This window comes from Candoia aspera, chromosome 18 (assembly GCF_035149785.1).
Source record: "Candoia aspera isolate rCanAsp1 chromosome 18, rCanAsp1.hap2, whole genome shotgun sequence".
NCBI lineage: Eukaryota > Metazoa > Chordata > Lepidosauria > Squamata > Boidae > Candoia > Candoia aspera.
Window position 1 is genome coordinate 1599970 of NC_086170.1, and position 24352 is coordinate 1624321.

General features: G+C 49.1%; 2 protein-coding genes across 4 annotated transcripts in view; one reads left to right on the forward strand and one right to left on the reverse strand.

Annotated features, from left to right (window-relative positions):
• The window catches only part of CAPZB (capping actin protein of muscle Z-line subunit beta), a 33855-nt gene extending 27121 nt beyond the window's left edge, over positions 1-6734 (reverse strand). For 2 of the 3 annotated variants that reach the window (XM_063317301.1, XM_063317300.1), the window contains exon 1: positions 6042-6083. In XM_063317301.1, coding sequence (XP_063173371.1) covers positions 6042-6068 — 27 coding nt within the window. In that variant the 5' untranslated portion in view covers positions 6069-6083. Of the gene's footprint in view, positions 1-6041; positions 6084-6553 lie in introns of those variants that run through there. The other variant, XM_063317302.1, reaches the window with a different exon arrangement.
• A 5685-nt stretch (positions 6735-12419) lies between these two features.
• MICOS10 (mitochondrial contact site and cristae organizing system subunit 10) lies at positions 12420-23240 on the forward strand. The gene is made up of 4 exons (XM_063317408.1): positions 12420-12547; positions 20853-20900; positions 21752-21861; positions 23000-23240. The coding sequence occupies exons 1-4, from the start codon at positions 12481-12483 to the stop codon at positions 23006-23008; spliced, it is 234 nt and encodes a 77-aa protein (XP_063173478.1). The 5' UTR covers positions 12420-12480; the 3' UTR covers positions 23009-23240.
• Positions 23241-24352: the final 1112 nt, after the last annotated feature.

The window sequence follows — 24352 nt, forward strand, 5'->3', positions numbered from 1 at the left end:
AAAGGCATTCTATTTCTGCTACGTGCTGGAGCAAAAAATAAACTGGGAAAGGCAGGAAAGTCGAGATCAGCTTCAACTCAACAGCACAATCAGCCAAAGAACAGGGGGAAGGGGGGACAGGAGGAGAGAACCACAGATACTCTGGAAAAAAATACCAAGGAAGTTTTATTTACAGCCCCTCTGCTCACGCAAGCAGATTCTACACCGCAAGGAGGAAGTGCAGGCGGGGCAGCCCGGTTAGAACTGAACTCTGCTCCTTATCCTGGAAAATGACAGCAGGATCCTTCTGAGGTTTGGAATCCTGTCTCCTATCTCCTGGCCCAAGGTGGGAGGCTCAGAGGCACCTCGCTCATTTCAAAGCACCCAGCAAACTGCAACAGACTAAGCCATGGGCAGCTTTTAATCCACCCCCCCCCACACACACACACACAGGCCCTCTGGTTTCCTTCCCTGATAATTAAGTGGAACTCCCCTAACCCTTTGACTAGGAAAAGCAGCACAAGCAGGGAAACGGATGTAGAGTTCTGGTTCCCTACTGATCATTCTTGGGCAAGTATTAAAGGCGGCACATAAACCCTTTGCAGCCTGGGGGGTGGGGACAAGAGACAGCACATAATTAGGAGGGTGCTCAGGGAGACCCCTCAAGCTGTTCCTCATTCTTCAAACCAGAAGAGCTCCCTTAGGGCCTCAGAAAGAAGCAAGTCCCTACTCCCACCATGAGGATCTTTTGCCACCGTTGCAGAAAGCTTCCAGGAGAAGGAGAAGGAGAAAGCTGGTTTACATTTCAGCACAAGTGCTATTTCTATATTAACCACTTCATCGTAAGGGGAACAGCGGTTTTGGTGGCACCTTAACCAGAGGATCAGTAACAGCAAGCAAACTGGCAAGGCAGTGCTAGAAGGGAAGCATCCAGAAGATGGGGCAGATGTTTTATCCAGCCAACCCCTGGCACGGCCAATCAGCGCCGGCCAATGTTCCAAGTGGGGAGGGCAGAAAGATGGGTGCATGTGGTGGATGATCTCTGAATGATCCCAGTTTCCCACCAGCTACTTATAGTGTCTTCTAGAGTCATGCAACCATCCGAGGGCCAAAATAACGAAAGGGTATTTGGCTTTGCATGACGCCAGTAATGTCTGTGAGATGCAGATGTTTCCCCCCTTCTGCACTCACTGCTGGAGAAACGATTATATCAGTGTTTCTCAACCTTGGCAGCTTGAAGATGTGTGAACTTCAACACCCAGAATTCCCCAGCCAGCATAGCTGGCTGGGGAATTCTGGGAGTTGAAGTCCACACATCTTCAAGTTGCCAAGGTTGAGAAACACTGGATAATATTGTCGAGAAGCAATGGGTTCTGATCGCTGTGGCTTGACCATAGACACAGTGGACAGCATACCTGCTACAACATGTTCTGTGCCGATACTTTGCAGTTTTCCCCAACTTAGGGCCTCGCACGTATGGTCATCTCCAGGTCCCAGGATTTCCAGCCACAGGCAAGGCGTAAGTGAGCCAACGGACTGACTCAGAACTTAACTCCTTGGCCCCACCCTAGGATCCTCAAGGAAGTACATGGTTCCAGCAACAGGAGGAAGCTTAGCAGAGAAGCCATTGCAGGGGGAGGGGGGGAGGCGGAAAGTGGAGAAGCCACCGGCCTATTTTTAGGACTGAAACGTGGGCTTCGTTTTCAAGCGGCTATCGTGGTGCCAACCTTTTAATGGCTAACAGCAGGGTAGGACTACCCAGACACCGCTCTGCATTTGCTACAACCTCTAGCTTAATTAGCATCCTCAAATCTTCTTTGTGAAACCCCCACTAAGAGGGAACCGGGAGAGACCACCTCTAAGTACAAAGGCCATGGAGGAGCAATAAATACGGCTCTTTGAATAGTGAATTAAGTCTTCAGAACCACCACCCACTTCTCCAAGGGTTTGGTTTCTCTTACCAACTTGGGAGAAACATACAGCTCTGAACTTGGGGGCTCCTTTCCCAATTATTCCTGCGGCTAAAGGTTAGGCACGCTTTCCGACAACAGAGAAGCCTTGTGATTGCTCTAAACTTTATAGTAGCTCAGGACGTAATTTGTTGTGTTAGCCCCCATGCAAGGTATGGGAAGGGAGGGCTGGAAGATCGACCTTGGGGTGTTCTGCAGTAAATCTTAGTGATTTTATATAATGGCAGTTAAAACCACTGTAAACAAAGAAACAACTGCAGGATTAAATGGTGATCTGCATACCAAACCAAGAGTCATGTAGGAACCAGCCTTCCTGACACTGCGGGTGCTGTGAGTGCACAGAGCCTGGGGCTCAGAAGTTTACTACAGCATGTAGCCGGGGATGCCTTTACCACGGGAACTGGTCAGGCACCGTAACAAGCCCAAGGTAACAAGCCAAGAGCCAGCCAATCAGCAGCACAAAACACTCCCCATCAGTTCTGACTGGTGTGCCAGCTGCTGTTTTTCCTAATCAACAGACAGTCTTGCCAGTTAGCCTGACTCTGGACTGGACAACTGTAAGGGCCTGTCCACGAGAGGCTGCTCAAACATCAATTCGTAGAAAATAGGATACGCAGGTAATTAATTAGCCACTGATCATCACCATGACCATCATCACGACATCACGTCCAGGGTGGAAAGGGCATGGAAGATGATGGTATCTCTGAATACCTCCTCAGGACCATTTTTATTCTCCCGGCCTTTCAACGGATCATTTGCCCCACCTCTCCGCCTGCTGTTCTGCTCGCTCGGCTTTTTAAAACGCGCGCAGAAACTTTGCAGAGCAAGGAAACAAGCATTTTAAAATACAAACCCATGCAGCAAGGGGGAATGAGACGTGCAGCTGGGGCTTAAGCAAGCACAGCGGCGCCAAGTATCCCTGCCTGTCCCTTGGAACCCCGCCCCGCATCTGCCGCTGGCCCTAACCTCCAGTGCTAGGTCAGCGCCCCGCGGGGGAGCACCACTTCACCTCCTGCTCCAAAAGGAGTTATTCGAACGGGCAAGTACAGTACCAGAAGTGCTCTAAAAATAGGAAAGCACTACACCTTATGGTTATGTTTTGCGCCCAGCTGCAGAGGCCAAAGTACTGCTGCTAAAAACGCACACCGGGGACAGGTCTTGACGTGCTTTTTTGGGGGGTGGGGGGCCTGCAGACTAGGGCTTTCCCACCAGCATTCCAGAGCCTAATGCGCAAAATGCAAATAGGGAAGGCTACCCTTTGCCACAGCCTTGGCTACCCAATTAAGCGTCTAATAAGAAAAATAACCATCTTTTCAACCACTCAGAGGGAAAGAAAGTCTACTCAATCGGAGACACACATAATTGGCCTGGGGCTAATTGATCCTTCCTTTGCGAGCAGAATAGAAATTAAACGGACAATCCGAAGCCAGCAATTCCCAGAGTGCCAGCCACTAAGGGACAAACAAACAAACAAACGCCTGACCAGAGGGCATGGAAGGGAAATTAAGATGGGGAGGCCTCTAATGAAAAACAGCTTGGCCTAGGAGGCCCAGAGAGTACCTTTATCCTTTTGGACAGAAGTCACCTTCTCATGTTGGGAAACACAGACAATATATAGCTATGTTTGTTTCAGTTCAGACATTCTGAAGCCACACAGAAGGGCTGTGCTTTTTTTTTTTTAAATATGCTCCCAGATTCTTTTACCAAATGTATTGTTCATTGGTAGCACTAAAAGGGTTATGTGGTTATTACTTCCCTCCTAACACAACTGTGCATTCCTGCACATAGCAGTGACCTACAAGCCAGTATAAAGAGAACTGGTGGGAAGTCTGTGAAACCAAAGAAACACAGTTGTGATACGTGTACCCAATTCTGTGAGCATAAACACACGTTCCTGATTGGCTCTAGAACACGCAGCCTCTTAAAGGGGATCCCACCAGCTCCCACCAGACCTGACTCCTCAGGCTCAGAGGGGAGAAGAAATGCTCAGCGCATCCCCATTTCTAGGATTTCAAGATTGGGCTCTCCCTCTGAGAATCTGGTGACTTACTGCTACTCACAGCAACACTAAGCTAACTAGAGGGACGATTCTATTCTCCAGGAGACTGTTCACCTTTGCCTTTGAGTGGAAAAGCTACGGTTTAAGCCAGAGCGCTTCCTGTTGTGGCAGCCATTAATTAAGGGAACTGCCCCAGGCAAGGAAAATTTCATTCTGGGTAGGCAAGCTGGCCAGATCTATCATCAGATTGACCTGTGACTCACAGGAATGGGTGGCAAGCCAATACAGTTCCCTATTGATCAACAAGGTGGGTTTATTAAAAATAGTAATAATAATAATGAAGGCGGGAGAGAAAATGTTTTTGGAACATGTCAGGTTGTCAGCGGACGTACAGCAAAAGCACACAGATGCACCGTGTTCGCTGAAGGCCATAAGGTGTTTCTACATGGCTGGGATGCATATGCCACAGTGACAACAAAGCCCCACCTATATGACTCAATGAGATATGCCATCTTGTGCCTCTACACACACCCATTCTATTGTGTCCAGCAAATGCAAGTTAGGAAAGGACACTTTCTTTTATTGAACAAACCAAGCTGACGCACTTGTACCAGGCCAATGCCTTCCTTACACCAACTGCCAAAGCCGTTAAGCCCATCGGTCGTGAAGAACCTTCTCCCAATGGGATACCAGCATCTAGCAGTTTAAGATGCAGAATGTTCTTGCTTCAAAACAGGATCACAGAGTTGGAAAGCCAACCCAGCTAAGTGCCTCTTCCCTTCCACAAGAGCCCCCTCATAATTCTTTGTATGCTTTACACAATCAGTCCCATGAGAAGGGACCTTCCTCCCAGCAATATCTAGACCTCACCTTCTCAAACTATACTGTACCCCCATTATGGTATCTCACATCGGCGGCACTTCACAGCCAATTCCCCAGCTCAAGCAAAGACCAGCACAACCCCTGTTTCTGTACACCAGCAACTGGTACTACCGATGCATACAAGCATCCTGTCTAGTATCCCAAAAGCCTTTTTCTCCATAAACTGAGGATTTTACCCCCTGCATAGGCTATTATTTCTTTTCTGGAGAAAAAAGGAAGAGAAGAAACTTGTCACCTTCACAGCACAGAAGTCTGTGCTACTAGCTCGCCTTTCAACAGTATCATCCAGCCAGAGATTTCTTTCCCCTTGCTGCTTCTCCCCCACCACCATCACCCCTCAGCTTAGTTCTCAGAGCTCTGACAACCAGGAGGGGCTGATCCCTTCAGCTCAGCCTCTGGGTTCCTCTTTATCTGCCTTGTGCATATCGCTGATTTTGTCCACTGTTACTGTCACGCCTGAGGAATTTACAATCTAGACGTACATTTTGAACGGGCAGAGAAAGAGAGCACTAGATCTATTAGAAATCTGGGTTGGCCTTGCTTTCACCCCTTGGTCCTCCTTCCTTTTTTACTCCACCCAGCCAGATATATCTCCTTTTCTCCAGCATTCAAAATATACTGAAGGGAAGTAAACGAGGTGTTTTCCTTTTCAGCGCACAATTCCATGTCTCTCGTTCCCCCATTACCATCTTCAGTCAATTTTCCCATCTTTCCTCAGGATCCCATCACTGTCAGCCTCCACAAATGAAATCTACCTCACAATTGCTAATTATGTCAAGCACTCGGGGTGGGTATGGGGGGGGGGCATTACAGTAATGTCCCTTGCCTCCCAACACCCTCACCTCCCTGTAGCAGGGAGGCAACCTCTCAGGCCAGGCAACTGTAATTACACGCCTTCTTCAATTAAGTGTCAGAAATAACTCTTAACTTCCAGCCAGGCCTATCTCCCTTTTCCTCTGCTCCCTCCCTCCAGTTCAATGGAGCGCCTGGGGAAACAGAAGAAAGGCAGACATTTCCACGGTCCTAAAATCTTTTCTCCCGCCCTTCAGGGCACAGACTGGCAGCCAGAGGCCCTCCTGAAATGCCAGGCCTTCTCCTGCCAACCCAGCCAGCGGCCAACAGCAGAGAAAGGCAAGAGCTTTAATTGGAAACGTCTGCATCAGCGGACTCTTTCCTCTTTCCTTCCTCTTCATTCTGTGCCCACTGCCTACCCCAGCACCGACTGGCCCCACAGCCATCTTTTCTCACTCCACTCCCAGGAGGGGGGGAGGGAAGCCGTTCTCCCTGCCTGCCAGAAAGCCAAGCGCCTTTTAACCTCGCCGCCGCCGCCGCCTCTTGGCCTTCCTTCGTTAGACCGCAGGTAACGGGCACAGTGGCACAACGCGCCAGGCTGGCCGCGACTGTCCTGCTTCTGGCTACCCACCACAGAAGCTGAGAAGCCCCTCTCGGTGCGTGGCAGAAGCTACAAACCAACCTATCGGGGAACAGGGCGGCAGCCCGCTCCCCCACACTTAGGGGGGCCACCTGGCTGGCGGGACGGGGCTTTTCGCCTCCGGGTTGGCGGAAAGCGACCCTACGCCCCCGACCCGCCAGGCGCCCCAAAGGCGAGGAGGCGCTTCCCCTCCCGACGGCAGCCCTTGCCCCTTCCCACCCAAAGCCCCGCCCCTTCCCTCCCCCCCGCCCCGGACAGCAACGACGAGCGGCTTCCCTCGAGGCGCCTCACCATGATGCCTCCGCGGGGCCGAGCCCTCCTCAGCACCAGCAGCGGAAACGGCGGCGACGACGACGACGGCGGCGACTCCGGGTCCCTCCGTCCGGCCTCTCCGAGTTCTGAGCCAGGCCGCAGCCCTCCTCCGCCGCCGCCACCTCCGCCTTTCTCTTTTTCGCCACTTCCGCCGTTGCCTAGCAGTTGCACATCCGGGTCAGCCAGCGCGCGCGGGAAGCCCCGCCCACCACTCCCCTCTCGCCCCACCGGCGGCGCCCTGAGCCAATCAGCTGGCAGCTCGCCGGTCATCGCCAAGTATGGAGCGGGAGGGCGCCCCGCGCCTGCGCGCTCGGGGCGGAGGGCGGGGGGAAGGACCATTCGCGTGCGTGAGGACGGGGTGGGTGCTAGAGAACGGGAGGGACCATCTAAGTACGGAATGGGGGGGGGGGAAGAAGAGAAAGAGACGTCGCGGCGCAAAGGAGTCTGATCACAACTTCAACCATCCCTCCGCCAGAAGCTGGACCACAGTTCCCATGCGCACCAGCCAACACTTCTTGTGTCCCATCATCTGAGCAAGCAGCCCACTGGCTTCTCCCTGCCAAAACTGTAGAGCAGGGTTTCTCAACCCTGGCAACTTTAAGATGTGTGGACTTCAACTCCCAGAGTTCCCATGGCTGGCTGGGGAATTCTGGGAGTTGAAGTCCACCCGTGTTAAAGTTGCCAAGGTTGAGAAACCCTGAGTTAGAGGCACATGGGAGGTGTTGGGTTAACACTCCTGCACACATCTAACAATCCCAGAAAGAATCGTCAGAGATAATGGGCAATATTGGACTAGAACTGCCAAACGGTTTGTGACTCCACATATTTCAGTCTCAGACAATGCAGTTTATTTTGGGTTTAAACCCAGTTGTGCTTCTAAACCAGAAATTTTATTTAAATTATATTCTGCCTTTTAGGACAGAAATCTCCATCAAGTAGCTTGCAAGCGACATAAACCGTCATGAATAAAGATAATACTGTTAGTATTATTTAAATAACAGCACATTTCAAGAACCCTTCCTTATAGGGCAAGTAGGAATAGGGAGAATGGGGGGGGTATCGCCTGCATTTTCCCAAGGGACACATTATGGTTTAGTGTGCTGTATGAACCCAACCCAGTGATGCTCAGCCAGCAAATAATGGCTAAGCGAAGCATGGCTTGTTGCAATGTGCAGAGAGGATGCCTACATAAGCCAGCTGAACGTGGTCACAAGCATATGCCTTCCTTCCGATCCTTCCAATCCTCCCCAGGCAAGGCTTCAACTCCATCCTTTTCTCAACCAAACAAATGTAATCATTTCAAACATAGCCTTCCAATAAACAGTTGTGGACAAGCAGCTGGTCCTCATTTCAAACTACTTCCCTCAGGCTGAGAGCACAAACATTTTTTGGCTGGTGAACTTAATGCAAATATTTGGGGTAAAGGGAAAAACAACAATAACAACTGAAAAGCAGCTGTTTGATCCTTTTTTTATACCTTCTTACAATGAATCAAACCACCCACCACTTGTCTCCAAGCTGGAGCAGAAAATATCCTTGCCATGAACTACAGATTTGTGCAGCATAATGAGTTAGAAAGGGGTACTAAACAGATGGGTTATCATTCAAGAACTTAATACACTTGTTTCCAAATTGAAGTTGTATCTTTGACCAGGTCTTCTGGACTAAAAAGAGCTCTTATCTTGCATTCATGTTCAAATTTGTGTTCAAATTATGTTCTAGGAACTTGGCAGGTTATGTGCCATCTCAGTTTTCAATTAATTGAACATCTTATCTGCATAAAGCTTAAAAGAACATTCCACTGTGTGCATCAAACATGGCCAAAATATGTATAAGAAGAAAAAGAGCAATCAAGATTTACTTTATAGGCTCTTTAAAGAGAAAGGGTAACGACGTGTCTGTGTGCGCACGCACAGACACACACAGTGCCAAAACAAAAAAGGTTAGTTTGACAGCTGAACGCCTTTATAAAGCCGCATCCATGTGTCTTTAATCAGGGGCATTTTTGATTGCATAGTCAGTGACACTGTTCCCTTTCCTACAGCTTAACTAAGTAAAAATGGATTGGCTCCGTTTCCTTTGAGCAGTGGAAAGCGTTTAACAGAGAGTCAGGGTTTTTTTTTGTTGTTGTTGTTATCGTCTCGGCTTTTAGGATTTTCAAAGCCTGTCAGAGGTATGTTGCATCTTTCTGGATTGGCCCCAAAGAAATCTAAACTGTTAGACCAGTAAAGTGAATGGAAAGAGAAACGGGAGAGAATAGAGTTCAGGGCCATCTTCCAGAAAAGTGGTGACAAGCATGCAACATTTAAGGAGCCTTTTGTGTGGTGGGTAAGGAGATAATGAGGTGTTCGCGTGTCACTTGTCCTTTGTGACAAGTTTGCAAAAATGAAATCAAAGGAGGAGGAAGAAGGGGGGAATGCAGCGATAGCCTGCAGAAATAGCTACTTCATTCTAACAGATTAAATGGCAACCCTCTGCAATGTTGTGTATTTCTTACTCAAAAGATGAAGGCTACATTTCAGCTGGCTGAAGAGTTCCATGTGGTTGGACTGAAACGTGGAATAGGTGCGCGCCAAACTGAACATTTAGCTGCAAATCCTGTAGGTTTGGCTGCATCCAACAACTCAGTTTCCCCCACACCACTACTACCTCTGAACATGGAGTTTCACTTTTGCTACTCCCATCGTTGAATTTCTCCAACCCTTCTTCACATTCAATGAAGCCAGCCAGGATCCTTTACTTAACTCAGGCTGACATCATGAAAAGTGCTTGCAAAACCTGCGTAAGGCGGTACATCCCATAATAAATATCCGCAACTACATCACACACACACAACCTCCTGACCTTTGTATGGCTTTTCTCCTTCCTCCATCAACTTTTTCCCAGGAGGTAGGAAATGGATTCGAGGTCCTTAATGGAAAATGTCTCCAGCTCCTGGATTGGACAGACAGAGACAAAAATCACTTTTTTGAAAATAAAAAAAGGGGGGGAGATAGAGAGAAAAGTCAGAACTTGGAAACAATTTGATGGAATATTTTCCCTATCTCCAAAACTGAATTTGTTATTCTGGGGAATCTACCCCGACTATTCAATTCAAGGTAAGTTCAGGATAATATAATCCATTTCCAAAATTAAGCTGATAGAATCAGGCTTCCCAAGGGCTGCCAAATAATCAGAAAGAAAAATGGCTATTCTGGCTGGTGTTTTTTTTCCACATTCACAGCAAGCAACCTGATCTATGGAAATCTGTGCATTTTCTCTTTCATAGCAGGGAGAATTTTCCATGTTCATAAGTGTATGTCTACTGATGAACCCACTGATAACACACAGGGAAGGAGGGAGGGTTAAGCCATTTTAATATCATGTTACTGCTCTGAAACATTCAACTCTGCAACTATTTGACTGTTGGGTGTGTGGTCTTACCAACATTTGTGCCTTAAAAAAAAGAAAAAAGAAAAAGTGAATTTTCCTTTAAGTTCAGACACACTTTCTCGTAAAAGCTGAAAGATGGCAGTAATTATATCTAGGAGTGGAGAAAAATCTTTTCCGCTTTTATTGGACAATAGAGGGCACTTTGATTATGGCAACCAGCTTGATTGATAACTGGCAAATAGAGGGAGAAAACATGGAGGCAGTGAAAAACTTTGTATTTCTAGGTGCGAAGATTACTGCAGATGCTGACTGCAGTCAGGAAATCAGAAGACGCTTAATCCTTGGGAGAAGAGCAATGACAATCTCGATAAAATAGTTAAGAGCAGAGACATCACACTGACAACAAAGGCCCGCATAGTTAAAGCAATGATGTTCCCCGTAGTAACATATGGCTGCGAGAGCTGGACCATAAGGAAGGCCGAGCGAAGGAAGATCGATGCTTTTGAACTGTGGTGTTGGAGGAAAATTCTGAGAGTGCCTTGGACTGCCAGAAGATCAAACCAGTCCATCCTCCAGGAAATAAAGCCAGACTGCTCACTCGAGGGAACGATATTCAAGGCAAAACTGAAATACTTTGGCCACACAATGAGAAGACAGGACAGCCTGGAGAGGATGCTGATGCTGGGGAGAGTGGAGGGCAAAAGGAAGAGGGGCCGACCAAGGGCAAGGTGGATGGATGACATTCTAGAGGTGACGGACTCGTCCCTGGGGGAGCTGGGGGTGTTGACGACCGACAGGAAGCTCTGGCCTGGGCTGGTCCATGGAGTCACGAAGAGTCGGAAGCGACTAAACAAATAAACAACAACAGAGGGCACTTTGTACTTGCTCAGGTTACTTTTGTTCTCACGCTGTGTGAATGAAACTCAGACCTTGTTGCAATGTTTTTCTCGCTGGGCTGTTCATTTGAATGCCCTTCCTGGGAAGCAGAACATCAAAATCTGGCCTAAATTTGGGACTTCTTCTGCCACCACACTTGATTATTTGTTCTAGAGCACCCAAAATCTTTCTTGTTGCTTAACTGCATTTTGGATGTAAAAAGTCTTGTTTGGTTAGGGATTCTGCCTTCTTTTCCCCTCCTTTTTCAGCAAAAGGTAGCTTTAATTTAAAATATACATATATATTATTCCAGGTACAGGTTTTCAAGAGAGGCCAATCTCACAAGTGGGTCTTCTGTTACTCCTTTCTTAAGTGTTTCCCACTAAAAAAAATCCAATTATCATAGAATCTTTGAGCAGAAGGGGATATTAGAGGTCATCTAGTCCAACCCCTGCTCAGGACAAGATCCAATAAAGCAGTGTTCTTCAGCCTTGGCAACTTTAAGATCTGGACTTTAACTCCCAGAATTCCGGCTGGGGAATTCTGGGAGTTGAAGTCCACCCATCTTAAAGTCGTCAAGGTTGAAAAACACTGCAGTACAGAATTTCTAATAGATGCTTCTCCGACAAACGAGAACTCACTGCTTCATGAAGCAGCCTGTTCCACTGGCTTTCATGTCAGTCAGGAAGTTTCTCATTTGAACCCCTTGGGGTGGTCCTGCCCTCTGCTTGGCTGACTCATGTTATATTGGCTTGATTAATGACTATGTGCCATTAAGTCGTTTTCAACTCTCAGAGACCACATAGATAGATACAGATATATTGGCTGACAAATGTGCTTTCCTGCTGTTCCGTTACCATCTTAATGTAGTTAACGGCTACATTGACGTCTAATGCTCTCTCCTAGCCTTCTAATAATAATATTACTGTTTTTAATTGTGGAATGCTTTTAATACTGTATTTTATGGATTTTTATTGTACACCACCCAGAGTCACGTTTTGTGTGATGGGCAGCCATATAAACATGATAAAATAAAATAAAATAATCTTCCTTCTGAACAGGCTGGGTTCATAAGCAGCTGGAAGCCACCACAGTTTGTCTGGTCTGGTAGGCTGGACAAGCTCAACTATTCCTACACGTAAACCCCAAATGTAGGTCTTTCACACCCAACCAGGATGGCTTGCCAGAAACCCCATGTTTTTATATTGTTGAAGCTGGGGAAGATGTTGCTGAGGAAGATGGGAATTTCTTGCACATCATAATCTATCCACTAAAAATGGAAAGGAGGGTCACAGGCAGAGGGATAATAATACAATAAACGAGTTGATGGAGGCCAGAAGAGGGGGATGCCCTGTGCAAGGCCGGCCCTTTTTCGCTTTTTAGGCCTACTCTGCCCCAAGGTCAAACTTCGGCGCCAGGTTGCTAAGGGTACCCTTGGTTACCCTTGGCAACAGGAAGCGGGACGGCGTAAGCTAAAGGCGGGGGAAACGAAAACCAAAAGCTTCCTCTTAAAAATCCCTAAACCCCACCCACTCCACGTCTCGCGAGAGTGGCTGGGTGTACGGCGGAGAGGAGGCAGATCTCGCGAGACTTCCGCCCAGCGAGGCGGGAGGGAGCTTGACAGACAGGGGGCAAGCTGGAGGCGGGTAGCGGCCAAGATGGCGTCGGAGGGCGATCTGGGGAGGAAATGGGACCGTTGTGTGGCTGACTCCGCCGTCAAGCTGGGTGAGGGGGCCGGGAGCAGGGAGCAGGAAGCAGGGGAGAGGGCTGTGTTTCACGGGGAACGGGCGGTGGGTGGGGAAGCCCCGGGCTGGGGCGGACTCCCCCGGACCCCTTTCTCCCTGGCTTTGCTATGGGGCAGCCTCGCCCAAGTCCCCCGCTTGCATTGCATTGCATGCTTTTAAAAGTGCATTTTTTAAAACACTGCAGTTTTTAAAAAAAGCATTTAAAAAATTTTTAAACATTGCATTTTAAAAAAGCATTTAAATTTTTTTTAAACATTGCATTTTAAAAAATGCAGGGCCCTTAGCAGAAGCAGTGGGGGGTGGGGAAATGTTTGCCTCCCGTTTTGCGAAAGCGCGTTAAAAGGCCCTTTGCAAGCCTCCTGAGGCTGCTCAGGGATGGGCCCCTGGCTTTGCTTATGGAAAATGGGGGTGCTCAGCACCTCCGTCTGGGAAACCCCCAGGCTGAGCCCTTGGAAACCTGCTGCCCCTTTGCTCATTTGGGATTGTGTCCCGATTCTGAGTGGCAAGTGGGGTCCTTATGCTTCATGCCACCCCCAAGAGCCTTTTTAGCCTCCCCTGCTTTCCTGAAACTTGGTTTCTTGTCATTCTGTGATACTAAAAAAAATGTTAGTACAAAAAATTGTAGCAATCTATCTTTCAAAGCCAGGTATCTTACAGTGTCAGTGTCTTGAAGAGATGTTGTTGTTGTTGTTATATCCCTTTTTATATATAACTAAAGACATCAAGTTTTCCTCCTCCTCCTCCTCCGGTCTCCACAACAACAACCCTGTGAAGTGGGTTGAGCTGAGAGAGAATGACTGGCCCAAAGTCACCCTGCCAATTTTTAGATGGTTTAGGGATCTTAATTGCCAGTGTTGTTTGTTGACATATCAAGTATGTCAACAAAACAATCAAGTTTGTTTTCTGTGCAGAGTTTGAAACTTCCCCAGCGGTTAAAAGGTTTAGCATTTCCCTCCTCTTGGAGTTTGGCTGTCCCAACAGCCAGTCAAGAAAGGACATTCTTGAAATACACAGTATGCCTGCTTAGGGCAGAATTGTCTAATATGGAACAGCCATCACAAATATTTTATGGTGCATTTCTGTCAAACGACTTCCATTGCAAGTAAAAACCTGCATGGTCCAAAGCTGGTACATCTCTCTTGTTCAAGCTCCACTTGAAAACAGAGCCTTGAGCTCTCCAGAAATTTTGAAGTTCCAAACCAGTTCAGCCTGAACCAGCAGGACCAACGATTAAGGCTGGAGGAAGCTGTATGGAAACATCTGGATGATCACAGCTGCCTCAGCCCTAAAAGCCACCCAGATTAGTCCTAGCAGAGGCAAAATTGAAGATGGCAAACCTGGAAATAGACGCAATACTCTCTCTTCCATCTGGTGGCATTGGGTTGGGATTGCTTGGTGCTAATCCCCCAGCTGGCTGTGGTACTCGGGGGATAACCTTGTGCATCTCACGTTCAGCTTAACTACTTTCTCAGCAGGAATAGAGTTTTGAAGGCAGCATGAAAGGCCCATGGGGAAATCTTATTTAGGACCTAGAGGAAAATGGAGAAAGTTGCTATGAAGGGCTGAAATACTGATGTTTCGCAACAAAATGCCAAAATATTCTGAAAATTAATGGGCAAAATCTATTCCTGACCCACATCCATCTCTCTTCCCTCAGTTTCCTGCCCTTACCCATCCTTTGTTCCACTTTTAAAGTTTTAATCCCAACCCCAAAACTTTCCCTGGACTGTAAACATTCTAGCAGTCCTGTTCCTACAGCAAATGTCTGAAATCTTCATGAAATGCGGTGCCATAGAGATGCCCATCCAGCCAACGAGTGCCTTTCCTTGGCTCAGTGTGCATCTCCCACCTTACTACTCACTGCCATCAACTGGGCACAAAACCCACTGGAAATAAGTTGCCCAAGATGTTCCTGGCACACTGCAGTCTTGAGTTGGCAGGGACGGTGAAGCCTCTACCTGCAGCCAACGCCCCCTTTCCCACACGGAAGAAGCTGCTTTCAAGTTTCATGTTATAAAACTTGTTTATCTGTGATGGGGGGGAAAAAAGTCAACAAGACTGTTTGATTTGCAAATGACTTAATACCTGATTGATGCTGGGTAATTACAATTTGTCTCGCTGTCTTCTGAGCAGGTAATAATTAGACATTAAGTGAACAGGTGGAGAAGTCAGGATGCTTTATATATGTGACTAAGGATCTAATTAGACAGGGTTCCCTGATTTGGGGGGGACCAGCAGGCAGATTTTAAAACCTGAAAACAAGTTGGAGGCGTTTGCCATCCTCTCTGGCTCCCCTCCCCCTAATTGCCAAGGCACGTCTAACTGTTCTTGCTGACCTTTGACCCTTTCCCCAGACTGGTGGGCACGTTGGTAAACCAAATACAGGGATCAGCTGGCAGGCACTTCATTTTTATAAGGATTTTTATTTATTTATTTATAAATTTATTCACCGCCCATCTCCGCCTCATGAGGGACTCTGGGCGGTTTTACAATGAAATGAAGTTAAAATTTAAAACCATTTCAATACAACAATACAATAAAATAGCAATAAATAAATAAAATCTAACTGGCAAAAGATTTTAATCAGTCTGTGAGTGTAGGAGGCCCCTCAAAATTACTACTCCAAGGAGTCAGATTGGTCAGGTGCCAAGGAAGCTGTTCATGGACACATTGGTGCCCCGGGTGCCGTTTGCAGCTCCCCCCCGGCCCCAGTGCAGCTTCTCATGAGTCAGAAGAACCTTGCTTAAGTAGATGGGGGAGAAATTACCTCGTCCATGATCCAGAAAACCCACAGGAGACATGGATAACTGGTCTCAATAGGCAAACCTTGGGTAGAGGGACCTGTCATTTAACCTGGTATAACCTGTCGATCTTCAGCATGTCCTTGTATAAACCATGCTCCCGATAAATCCGTGGGCTTGTTTTGAAGAGCAGTTCTCCTTTGCATAACAAGCACGCCCGCATTTTCCCAGCCAAAGCTTCGCCAAAGGCGCCCAGCAGGAATTTCTCAGCACCCTCTGGTTTGGGCTGGCATCATGTTTAGGCACAAGGTTTTGGCCCAGAGAACAAGAGGGAGCGATGTGCTGATTTCAGCTGTACCCAAAATTAATGCATGCGTGCCCGGTGCCAGGGGTGCAGTTGCAGAGCTAAGCATAAACCAGCATCACCCTGTTTGACAGGTAATTTCCAAATAGTCCTGGTTCCCAGAAGGGCCTGGGAACGCCTGATGCTGCCATTTGCTGACTCCAAATACAGAACTGATCCTTCCTTTGACTCAAGCCATTCACAATCCTACGTAAGAGGGGGGAAAGGTGTATCTTCTAAAAGTTTCACACGTGCTTGTGTTTCTCGTCCCTTTTAGTCACTCAGTTCCACTGTCCCCTTTCCGTGCAAGCTGGCTTGTAAAAAGTTCCCCTGAGCCCATATCAAGACCTGGAGAGGAGGGTGGCCTTGTCCTTGTGATATTGGGGTACACAGTCAGAAAAGGCCACCTGTCTGATCCCTGGGGGGGGGGGACCCAAAGCTCCTCGATTCTGCTGTCATGCGATCCACCCATTTGACTGTGCCTGCACAGTCCTGTCCGTGAGAATGTCGACGAAAATCCAGGTTGGGCAATGTACCATTTGGCTGTTGCCAGTCCTTGATGCCACTCACTTCTTGGCCAGGGGCCACTTCTGTTCTAAAGGCTGTTACACCTTACAGAAACATGCATGATTCAACTTCATTTGCATTTAGGACTGTGTCACATTTGGAGTCTACGGCATGTCTGCATCGAGTTGTCGGCTGGCCCGGAGCAGTCCTGCTTGCATTGGCAAATTGCAGGAGGGAGACACAATTAACAGCAAGAAAGCAATATAAATTGTAGATCAGGCGTCAGAAACCTTTTCAGATTGCTTTTAAACTGCAGCTTTGTTAATGGGCCAGGAATTCACGGGCTCTTCCCGATGAAGCATACTCAGTTTGCTGTTAGCATTATATATAGGATGTAGGTTCAACTATTTATTCTAATGGAGTATGATATCACAGGCCCCTCTCTGTTCTGGCACCTGCCAGATTTCCATCCCAGGGTGTCGCAGAAGGTGACCTGTTTATGCTGGGAGCAAAGATTTCTGTGAAAATGCAAGTATATCTGTTTCTCCAAGAAACAAAAGCAAACAACATCAGACGGGGGTCTCTTTTTGCAACTGTCCTTCCAAAGGATCTTGAAGTTACTGATCCACCTGTGGCTACAGACAGCCACGGTGAGGATCATTCTTCTCCTCTGACTGCTTCAGGGCTTCTATTCCCTGGTGCGCAGAAGAAACTTTTGCTTCTTAGAGATGGGAATATACGTGGTGGATGGCAGCCTGTGAGGGGGCGTCTTCTGCCCTGAAGAACGTTGATAAACTTTCAGCTGTAACCCCCAGTTTGTCTGAGCGTCTGAAAAGAAAACATTTCTGACTATTAATAATTATAAACAGACTAAAAACCCATCGTGTTGATTGCGTTGAAGGAGGCAGCTGAGGTTTTGGGAGTTGGCTGCCCCCGAGGTATCCCGGTGACCTAGTTTAGAAGAACAAGTTGTGAGAGAATTGGCACCCCCCCGCCCCACCCCCATTTTCAGAAGCAGTTTCACAGAGACTTGAACAGCAATCATAAATCATTCCATCTACTGGCTTCCTTCTTTGTGGAGCTGTAAACCAGACCACAGTTTTTTGTTAGAGTTGCCAGGGCCCCGGCAGGTACTGTACGGGTTTCAGCAATCCGTCCACATCCAGTGTAAGAGTTCAGGGGGAAGGTGAAAAGAGGGCTCCTCCCGAAACCCCCATCATCGGACAAGAGACGCTCAGCTTCGTGAATCGGCATAGTTACTCAGCCTTAAATACCCCCATCTTCTGCGCTCCCCATCCAGATGCAGCTGAAGGCATGCAGCGTTGATTTTGCTAGCTGCATCCTGCAGTTTTAGGTCTCATCCAGAAGCCTTGTTGTCTGTGGCTGCTGCACCAGCGTGGCAGCCTCTTTCCAACTCATTGCTAGCTCTGTTCTTGAGAGATGTGGGGCATTCCTTTCCTTCTAAGTTGGGGGCCTCAGGATCTTTGTTGGGAATAAAAGGGTCTGCACCTAGCCTATTAGCTGCTCCTGGTGTTGAGTCCTTCTGACCAGTAGATTCTGGGGCACCTGGCAGACAACTGTTGCCTTCAAACATTGCTTGCAGTTATTCCAGAAACTGTACTGGCCATACTTCAGAAGAGGAGGAAAACGGGGATTAGAGAATCTTTTAAACTTAATTTGGGAAAAGGTCACTTCTGGTTCAAGCTTTTTTTCCTTGTTTTGCTCTTAAATCAGCAAATGCTGAGTTTCAGAGAGAAAAAAGTGTTCTTCCCCGCCCCCATTCTCTTGAGCCCTCCATAGCTTGGGGCTACAAAACATCCCTCCCATTCATTCTCTTGCGTCTGTTTGTTTCATTTGTAAGTGAGACCTTTCATGTTTTATTGTACGGAAGTTAAAGGCCAGCCTGGAGGTGCAAAGTTTAGTGGAAACAGCTGCCCAAATTGATGTCCCCTCTTTCCCCTCATTGGCCAAATAGGTGGTTGTTTAGGGGCAACAGGCCGCCCTCTTTCAAGGAAATGGAGCGTGCAGAGGATGGCTGGAATATGCAAAAGCCATCAGCTAGTCCAGCTGTCTTCTTCTGATGGACGACTCAATAGAGGCCTAAATCTGAAACTTGTCTGTGTTCCTCTGCCTCGCGCTGGGTGTGCTGGAGACCTGCCTTTTTTTTTTTTTTGCAGAATATTCACGGAGATGCCCTTGATGGACCTCTGTTTCCCAGATCTGGGTTCCTTCCCAAGAAACACTGAGTCATGCTCCCTGTTGCTTCCTTGGCAATGCTCAACAGAAAACACAGAATCCCATCGGCTTCCCCAGGAGATCAGGAACAATTCCCAGTGACAAGATTTCTGAACTGGCCAAGATAAAGGAATCTTTGTAATGGGTCACCTCCTCGGTTTTTGGTGTGTGTGTGTGTTAAGATGGGAGAGCCACATACCAAAATTAGACTAGAAACAGGCTGTTTAACCCAGAGGTAAAAATGCATGTCACATTTCAAGACAGTGCATTTCGTTTTCTTCATGTCCTATTTTCCATTTGTCCTCCAGATTGTCCCAAGACGTTGGGCAGCTGCCTTGAGAATGAGTTGGCTGGCTCCTACATACCGCTTCCCATCTCCTCCTGCCCACCTAATCTCTCTCTCTTCCATCAAACCCAAATGCAGTCATTCTGGAACGTCTCAAAGTTCGTTCCTCGTTTTCTCCCTCCTGGCTCCTAGGCTGGATGGGGGAGGATCCTGTAGCCCAGCCTTCCCAGCACTGGGCTTCCTTCAGATGCACTGGGGTTGCCAATCCCATAGTTCCCAGCCAGCATGGCTGCTGCATTCCAAGTTGACAGTACTGGGAGCTGCAACCCCAGATCTTCCACTGACTTCGGGTTCAGGAGGAGATCTCTTTAAACTACTTCATTCTGTCAGTTGCGACCAAGTGAAAGCGTCACTTCCCTTACCCCTTTCACAGCACCAAAAGGGCAGTCTTTGAATAGGAACAGGAGGCTCTTGAAAGCGCATGTTTTAAGGGTGGTGTTTGGTGCGCCCTTCACTTCCCTGGCAAATCACGTCTCACTGATGACCTGGCTCATTTGGGCTGGCCAAGCAGAGGGACTATTTGGTTTATATGGCCGCCCATCTTAAACAGCTCTGGGCAGCTCATCAAGCATTCTGGGGCAGGAAGTTTACAACCAGCCTTGTTAAGACGGGGTAGTCTAAGCAATTGCCTCACTGTGTCTGTCCTGCTTGTTGAAAGAATTATCTTCCTGAATTCCAGCGATCGGGCTCCAAAAGGCCTTGGACAAAGGGGCTGAACAATGTGAATGCTGGATGGGTCCCTGCAGATGGTGATTTGTTTTTAAGTAACATAAACACCCTCTCTTCTCCCGCAGTCCAGCACCAGCTGCTCCATCTGGAAGCGGTGATAAGGAAAGGATCTGCTTTGCTCTTAGGCATTTTAACTTGATGCCTGTTTGGCTACAGGCCCTAATCCTGCCTGCCCTAGTTCGGCATCCCCCAGATGTGCGGACAAGCTGAAGGGCGGCCTCAGATGATGAAACGGTGCTGGAAGTTTCTGGTGGCAAAGCCTACCTGAAACTGCTTCTCCGTTTGGCTGGGAATCGGCTTCCAGGATCTTGGCATCACATCCGCCGAGCAGGGTTTACAGATTTGCCAGCCCGTCCGACAGCTCGCTTTCTGTGTTTCTGAAGGGGATGTCAAGCAGTCCGCCCTTCCTTTCGCCAGCCTGGGGCCTGCCAGATGTGCAGGATCACAGCCCCCATCCTCCCCAGCCAGCCCAGGGCACTGTAATCCAAAGCATCTGGAAGCAACGAGGTTGGGGAAAGTGGGCTTTGAAGATTTGATTGCTTAATTGCCTCTCAGGCAGCCTGACGTTCGCGCTTAAACGGCCCCCCCTGTCAGCTGGTATCCATTTGCACTGCTCGGCTCAGAACGCAGGAAGCCATTGAGAATCCTTGAGCATGGGCAGAGTGCCTTTTGCAGCTCCAGGCCTCGCAGGCCCGCTTTCCTTCCTTTGGGGGCAGCACACCCTCCCATCCTCCGAACCGATCAACAGGGCATCGTCTGCGGCAGCTGCTTCCACTAAATTTCGGCACCTCCAGGCCAGCCTCTAACTTCGTGGCAGTAAAACCTGAAAGGTCTCACTTACAAGGAAAACAAACCAACAGAGGACGAAAGCGGAGGATTTTGCAGTGCCAGATTTGGGGGGGGGGGGGCTCTCGCTGCAGCCATCACGGCCTTAGAAGGTGGGAGACGGAAAAGTTGGAAGTGTGTGCTGTGGCTTTGTGGCTCGGCTGGGGGAGACGGGAAGGACAGGGAGGGCTCCATCAGTGAATTCTGTGAATGTGGGAATTCACTTCCCGGACACAGTTTTGAAACAAGGCGTTGGACTCGCTGCGTCGACCGTAACTCAGTGGTGATTCGTGTCCTCGTGTGTGAACAGAATTCCAGGTCTAACCCTGGTGAATTCCTGCCTGGCATGGCCAGGAACGCCAAGGTGTAAGAGAAAGCGGGTGATGGGAATTGGGTAAGGCAGCCTGGGCATCTTCTAGCCAGGTGGGGAAGGTCTGGATGGGGGAAGAGGAGCTGCGTCTGAGGTCTCGTCCCTTGCAGTGGAAAACCCTCCCATCGATTGATGCTCGGTTGTGGGAAGCCGACAGTCTGCATTCACTCTCATTTTGTCCTCTTTCAGGTGCCGGGTTCGGGCTAGGCGTCATCTTGTCCGTCATCTTCTTCAAAAGTGAGTGAGGGTCGTATTCTCTGACCTCCAACTTCTCAGAGAGCTTAGGGCCAGGGTCTTGCGTTTCAGCGGCTTTTCCACTCGCTCCAGCCCTCTGACTGGCCTGCACGAAATGCCATGTGGCCCTGACCCATAAGGCTGGGCGAGGGTCAGCCCGCCACCTTCCTCCTTGGAAATACAGGCCGGGCGAGGCCATTTTTCAGAGCTCCTAGCAGGGCTCCCCCAGGAGGGATCAGCCAATTTCAGGCTGGGCTTGTATCGCCCAGGCTTCACCTCAACACTCTGTTTAGGCTTGCAAGATCAGAGTCGCCTACGGTGAGCGGAAACCTCCTCCTAGTGAGAAAGTAGAGGCGGTTTCTGAAAAGGAGGGAACTGGGTACGTACGTGGCTTCAGGCTCTTGATGTGCCTTGGATGATTTACATGAATGAGCGCCAGAAAATATTTCAATTTTGCTGGTTGTGGGCATACGGTACGGCAGCCGGTTAGGAGACTGGCAATGGCTTTGATTTACGCCTGGCCTTTAACCCTAGTCAGGACCCAGAGTGGCTAGCCGATTTTGGTGTTTTAAAAAACTGGCCCTGAATCTAAGAAGGGGAAAGCTGGTATTAAAATTAATCAGCAAGTAAAAGCCTGGTGAGAGAGATGCGTTGCAGAATTTCTAAATGCCAAGAGAGCATGAGTCACCTCCAACCCCTGGAATCTCCCATGAGGACTTCCTGATTTCGCAGCTGCTAAGCTCCCTGTGCCATCACCTTTGCCCTTCTAGGGTTTCTAGCTTCGCTGGGGACTGGCACGCAACGCGAGCCGCGTTTTGCGGCCTGCGTTCTTGATTCCTCTCTTTTCGTTTCAGGGAAGACCTGGCCCATCGTTTTTGGCTCGGGGATGGGATTAGGAATGGCATATTCCAACTGTCAGCACGATTTCCAGTCTCCTTACCTCCTCCATGGGAGATTCGTCAAGGTGAGTCTCCGCTACCGAATGCCCGCTTGAATGCAGGGGGCAGCAGTTCCTAACCCTGTCAGCAAATTCTTGGAAACAGGCTGCCTGCTGAACCGTTTAATCCGGCAGCCGGCGATGCCCACGCAGGGGTCACCGTGTGCTTCAGACGTCGTTATAAACTCCATCGCACACCTTTGGCAGAAATGCACATACCTGGAACAGAAGGTGAGCAACGGCTGTAAACTGGGGCCTAAGGAAATCCAATCGCAAGAGGCTGCCAGGCCGTTCGAGGTTCAGCCAAAATGGCCATTTGCGGCCTCCATCCCTGGGAGTAATAGCACACCCATCCCAGCTTGGCTCTGACTCTTCTCCTGCGTATCAAGAAAGGAAGCTTGGTCTCCATTGTCTGCTCAGTGGGATTGGGAGATAAAAGAGGCAAACTCCGGAGTGGGGTGGGAGGTCTGCAGTCTGGAAACATAGTCAGAAACAGCTTCGGGCCCTTCCCTCCTCCCTCTAGCCTGCTGTCTCTTTTTTATTTATCAAATCCTTCCCTCTTGTTGGCAAGCCATCTTGTCTTCATTGTTCCTTGCATGTCTGCCCCTGATTAATTCTTCCATGACTCGACCCCCTCCACCATCAACTCCTGTGCATGAAGGATCTTTCCCTGCTCCAGTGATTTCCCCACTCAGCATCCTGACACATCTGCGGAGCATCTGGGCTGGGAAGATGGGGTAGAGCATTACCCCCTGAGCAGGATTGTTGGGGGGTTAAGCTTCGTAAAGGGACTGGTGCCCTGCATGGGGCTGGCCCCAGGAGCTGATCGGCTCTGCTCCCAGCTGGCCTCATCTTGCTGTTTTTCTCCCAGGGGAAAGGGACTTTGACCCCAGTGGGTTGGGGAGCGGGTGCCGGAGGGAGCTATGTCTGGGGAACCGTCCCTCTGGGGCAGTCTCCCCCCCTCAGTGCTAGGTTCCCTGCAAGGATATAAAACCAGTAGTTCACCCCAACTCTGGATTTCTTTTTCCTCTCAAGCGTGTGCAAAGAAATATTTTTTGAATGTCAAACCATGAAACAGTCCCATAGAGAGGGCACCCTGTACCCAAAGAGGACATTGCTTTAGATGGTTCCTCGGGGTGTAATGCGGGCTGTCTTCCCTCCGCAGGAGCAGTGATGTGGTCCCGACCCCTTGCGGCAGAGCAGCTGAGACACCGCGGCCCCTTGTTGGGGAGATGGGCACCCCAGAGACCTTTGGACTTGCCGGCCGCCCCTCTTGGGGGCAAGCTGCCCACGCCTCCCACCCAATCTTGTTTTGTATCTTCTTCTGGGAACAGCGGGGAAAGGTGCTGTTCTGGAAAATAAAATAAAACTGGCAAAGAGATGGCGTGCACACACCCCTCCACCCACTCTCTGTTGTCTGTGTGTGTCAAAAACCAAAAGGAACAGAAAGAGCGGGTGGGCAGGCATTCCTGTTTGAACTCACAGCTGCAACCACCTGCCTAAGATCTCCTTTGAAAGCACTCTTCCTCCCCGTCGCCAGCCAGCCAGCCAGCCAGCCAGCACCACCATCCTCGGTTCCCCTCCCAAGTTTACAGTTTGCGTTTCTTTGGAAAAAGCATTCCCACCCTATCCATCATCCCCTTCACAGCTGCCCTTTCAGGGTTAAAATTTGTACACCAGCAGGGAGTTGAAAGGCCCCCATGCAGGCGCTCTGTCCCGCCTTTGGGAGGGTGCCTGGCTGGCCACGCGCCACCTGGGAACTGTCTCGCCAGCCCCTTCACTTCCGAGCCTGCCGTCAAAGGCAGTGCCAGGCTGGTCTTGGGGCACGACAGAGAGCAGAATCGGAGCCAAGCCACCCTTGTGCCCCCAAAGATCCGATCCAGAAAAGGGAGAATTTGAAAGGGGATAGAAAAAGAGGCGAGTGGATCCTGGTTTAATCTGCATTGCCCCAGAATTAAAAAGAGAATAAGCATGGGAAATCATCCAGGTCTCTAGTTGAGTGTCCCCTACCTCACAAGGGCCTCTGGGAAGCTCATGACCAGGGTGTGGATGCAGCCATGTGCTTTAAGGTAAACTCTGCCTGTAGAGGATGCTCCGTAGATGAAGAATCCATTTATCAGCTTTAGCTGCCGGGCAGACTTGCCAGCAGTTTTTTTCTGGTTTTATAACGCCAGTTAACGGGAGTCACTAAGTATATTCTGTTCCACCCGTGTTGGATGTTACCCAAACAGCTTTAAGGACCGGCTTAGCCACATGCAAACGCAGACAAGGATTCAGGGCAGCTGCAGCTGCTCTCAGAACAGAACCACTTCTGGGATACTCAGATTGCACGTTTGACTCAAACAGCCTCAACAGAAGCGCCCTTTGTTTGCAGGGTGACCAAAAGGACCCTCCGACAGTAGGCTCACTTTCTAGGTGCAGAGCAGGAGGATTCCTGGAGACCCACACCCCCTCACTCCCCCGTGCCATCTCCTAGCAGGTGGGACGGCCCAGTCCTAAATTAGGGTTCCTGCCTGTC

Bases quoted from the DNA above. Each gene is read 5' to 3' on its own strand.
- MICOS10 (XM_063317408.1), top strand. From the start codon at position 12,481: ATGGCGTCGGAGGGCGATCTGGGGAGGAAATGGGACCGTTGTGTGGCT. The intron at 12,548-20,852 runs GTGAGGGGGCCG...GTCCTCTTTCAG, and splicing joins TGACTCCGCCGTCAAGCTGG to GTGCCGGGTTCGGGCTAGGC. The intron at 20,901-21,751 runs GTGAGTGAGGGT...TTTTCGTTTCAG, and splicing joins GTCCGTCATCTTCTTCAAAA to GGAAGACCTGGCCCATCGTT.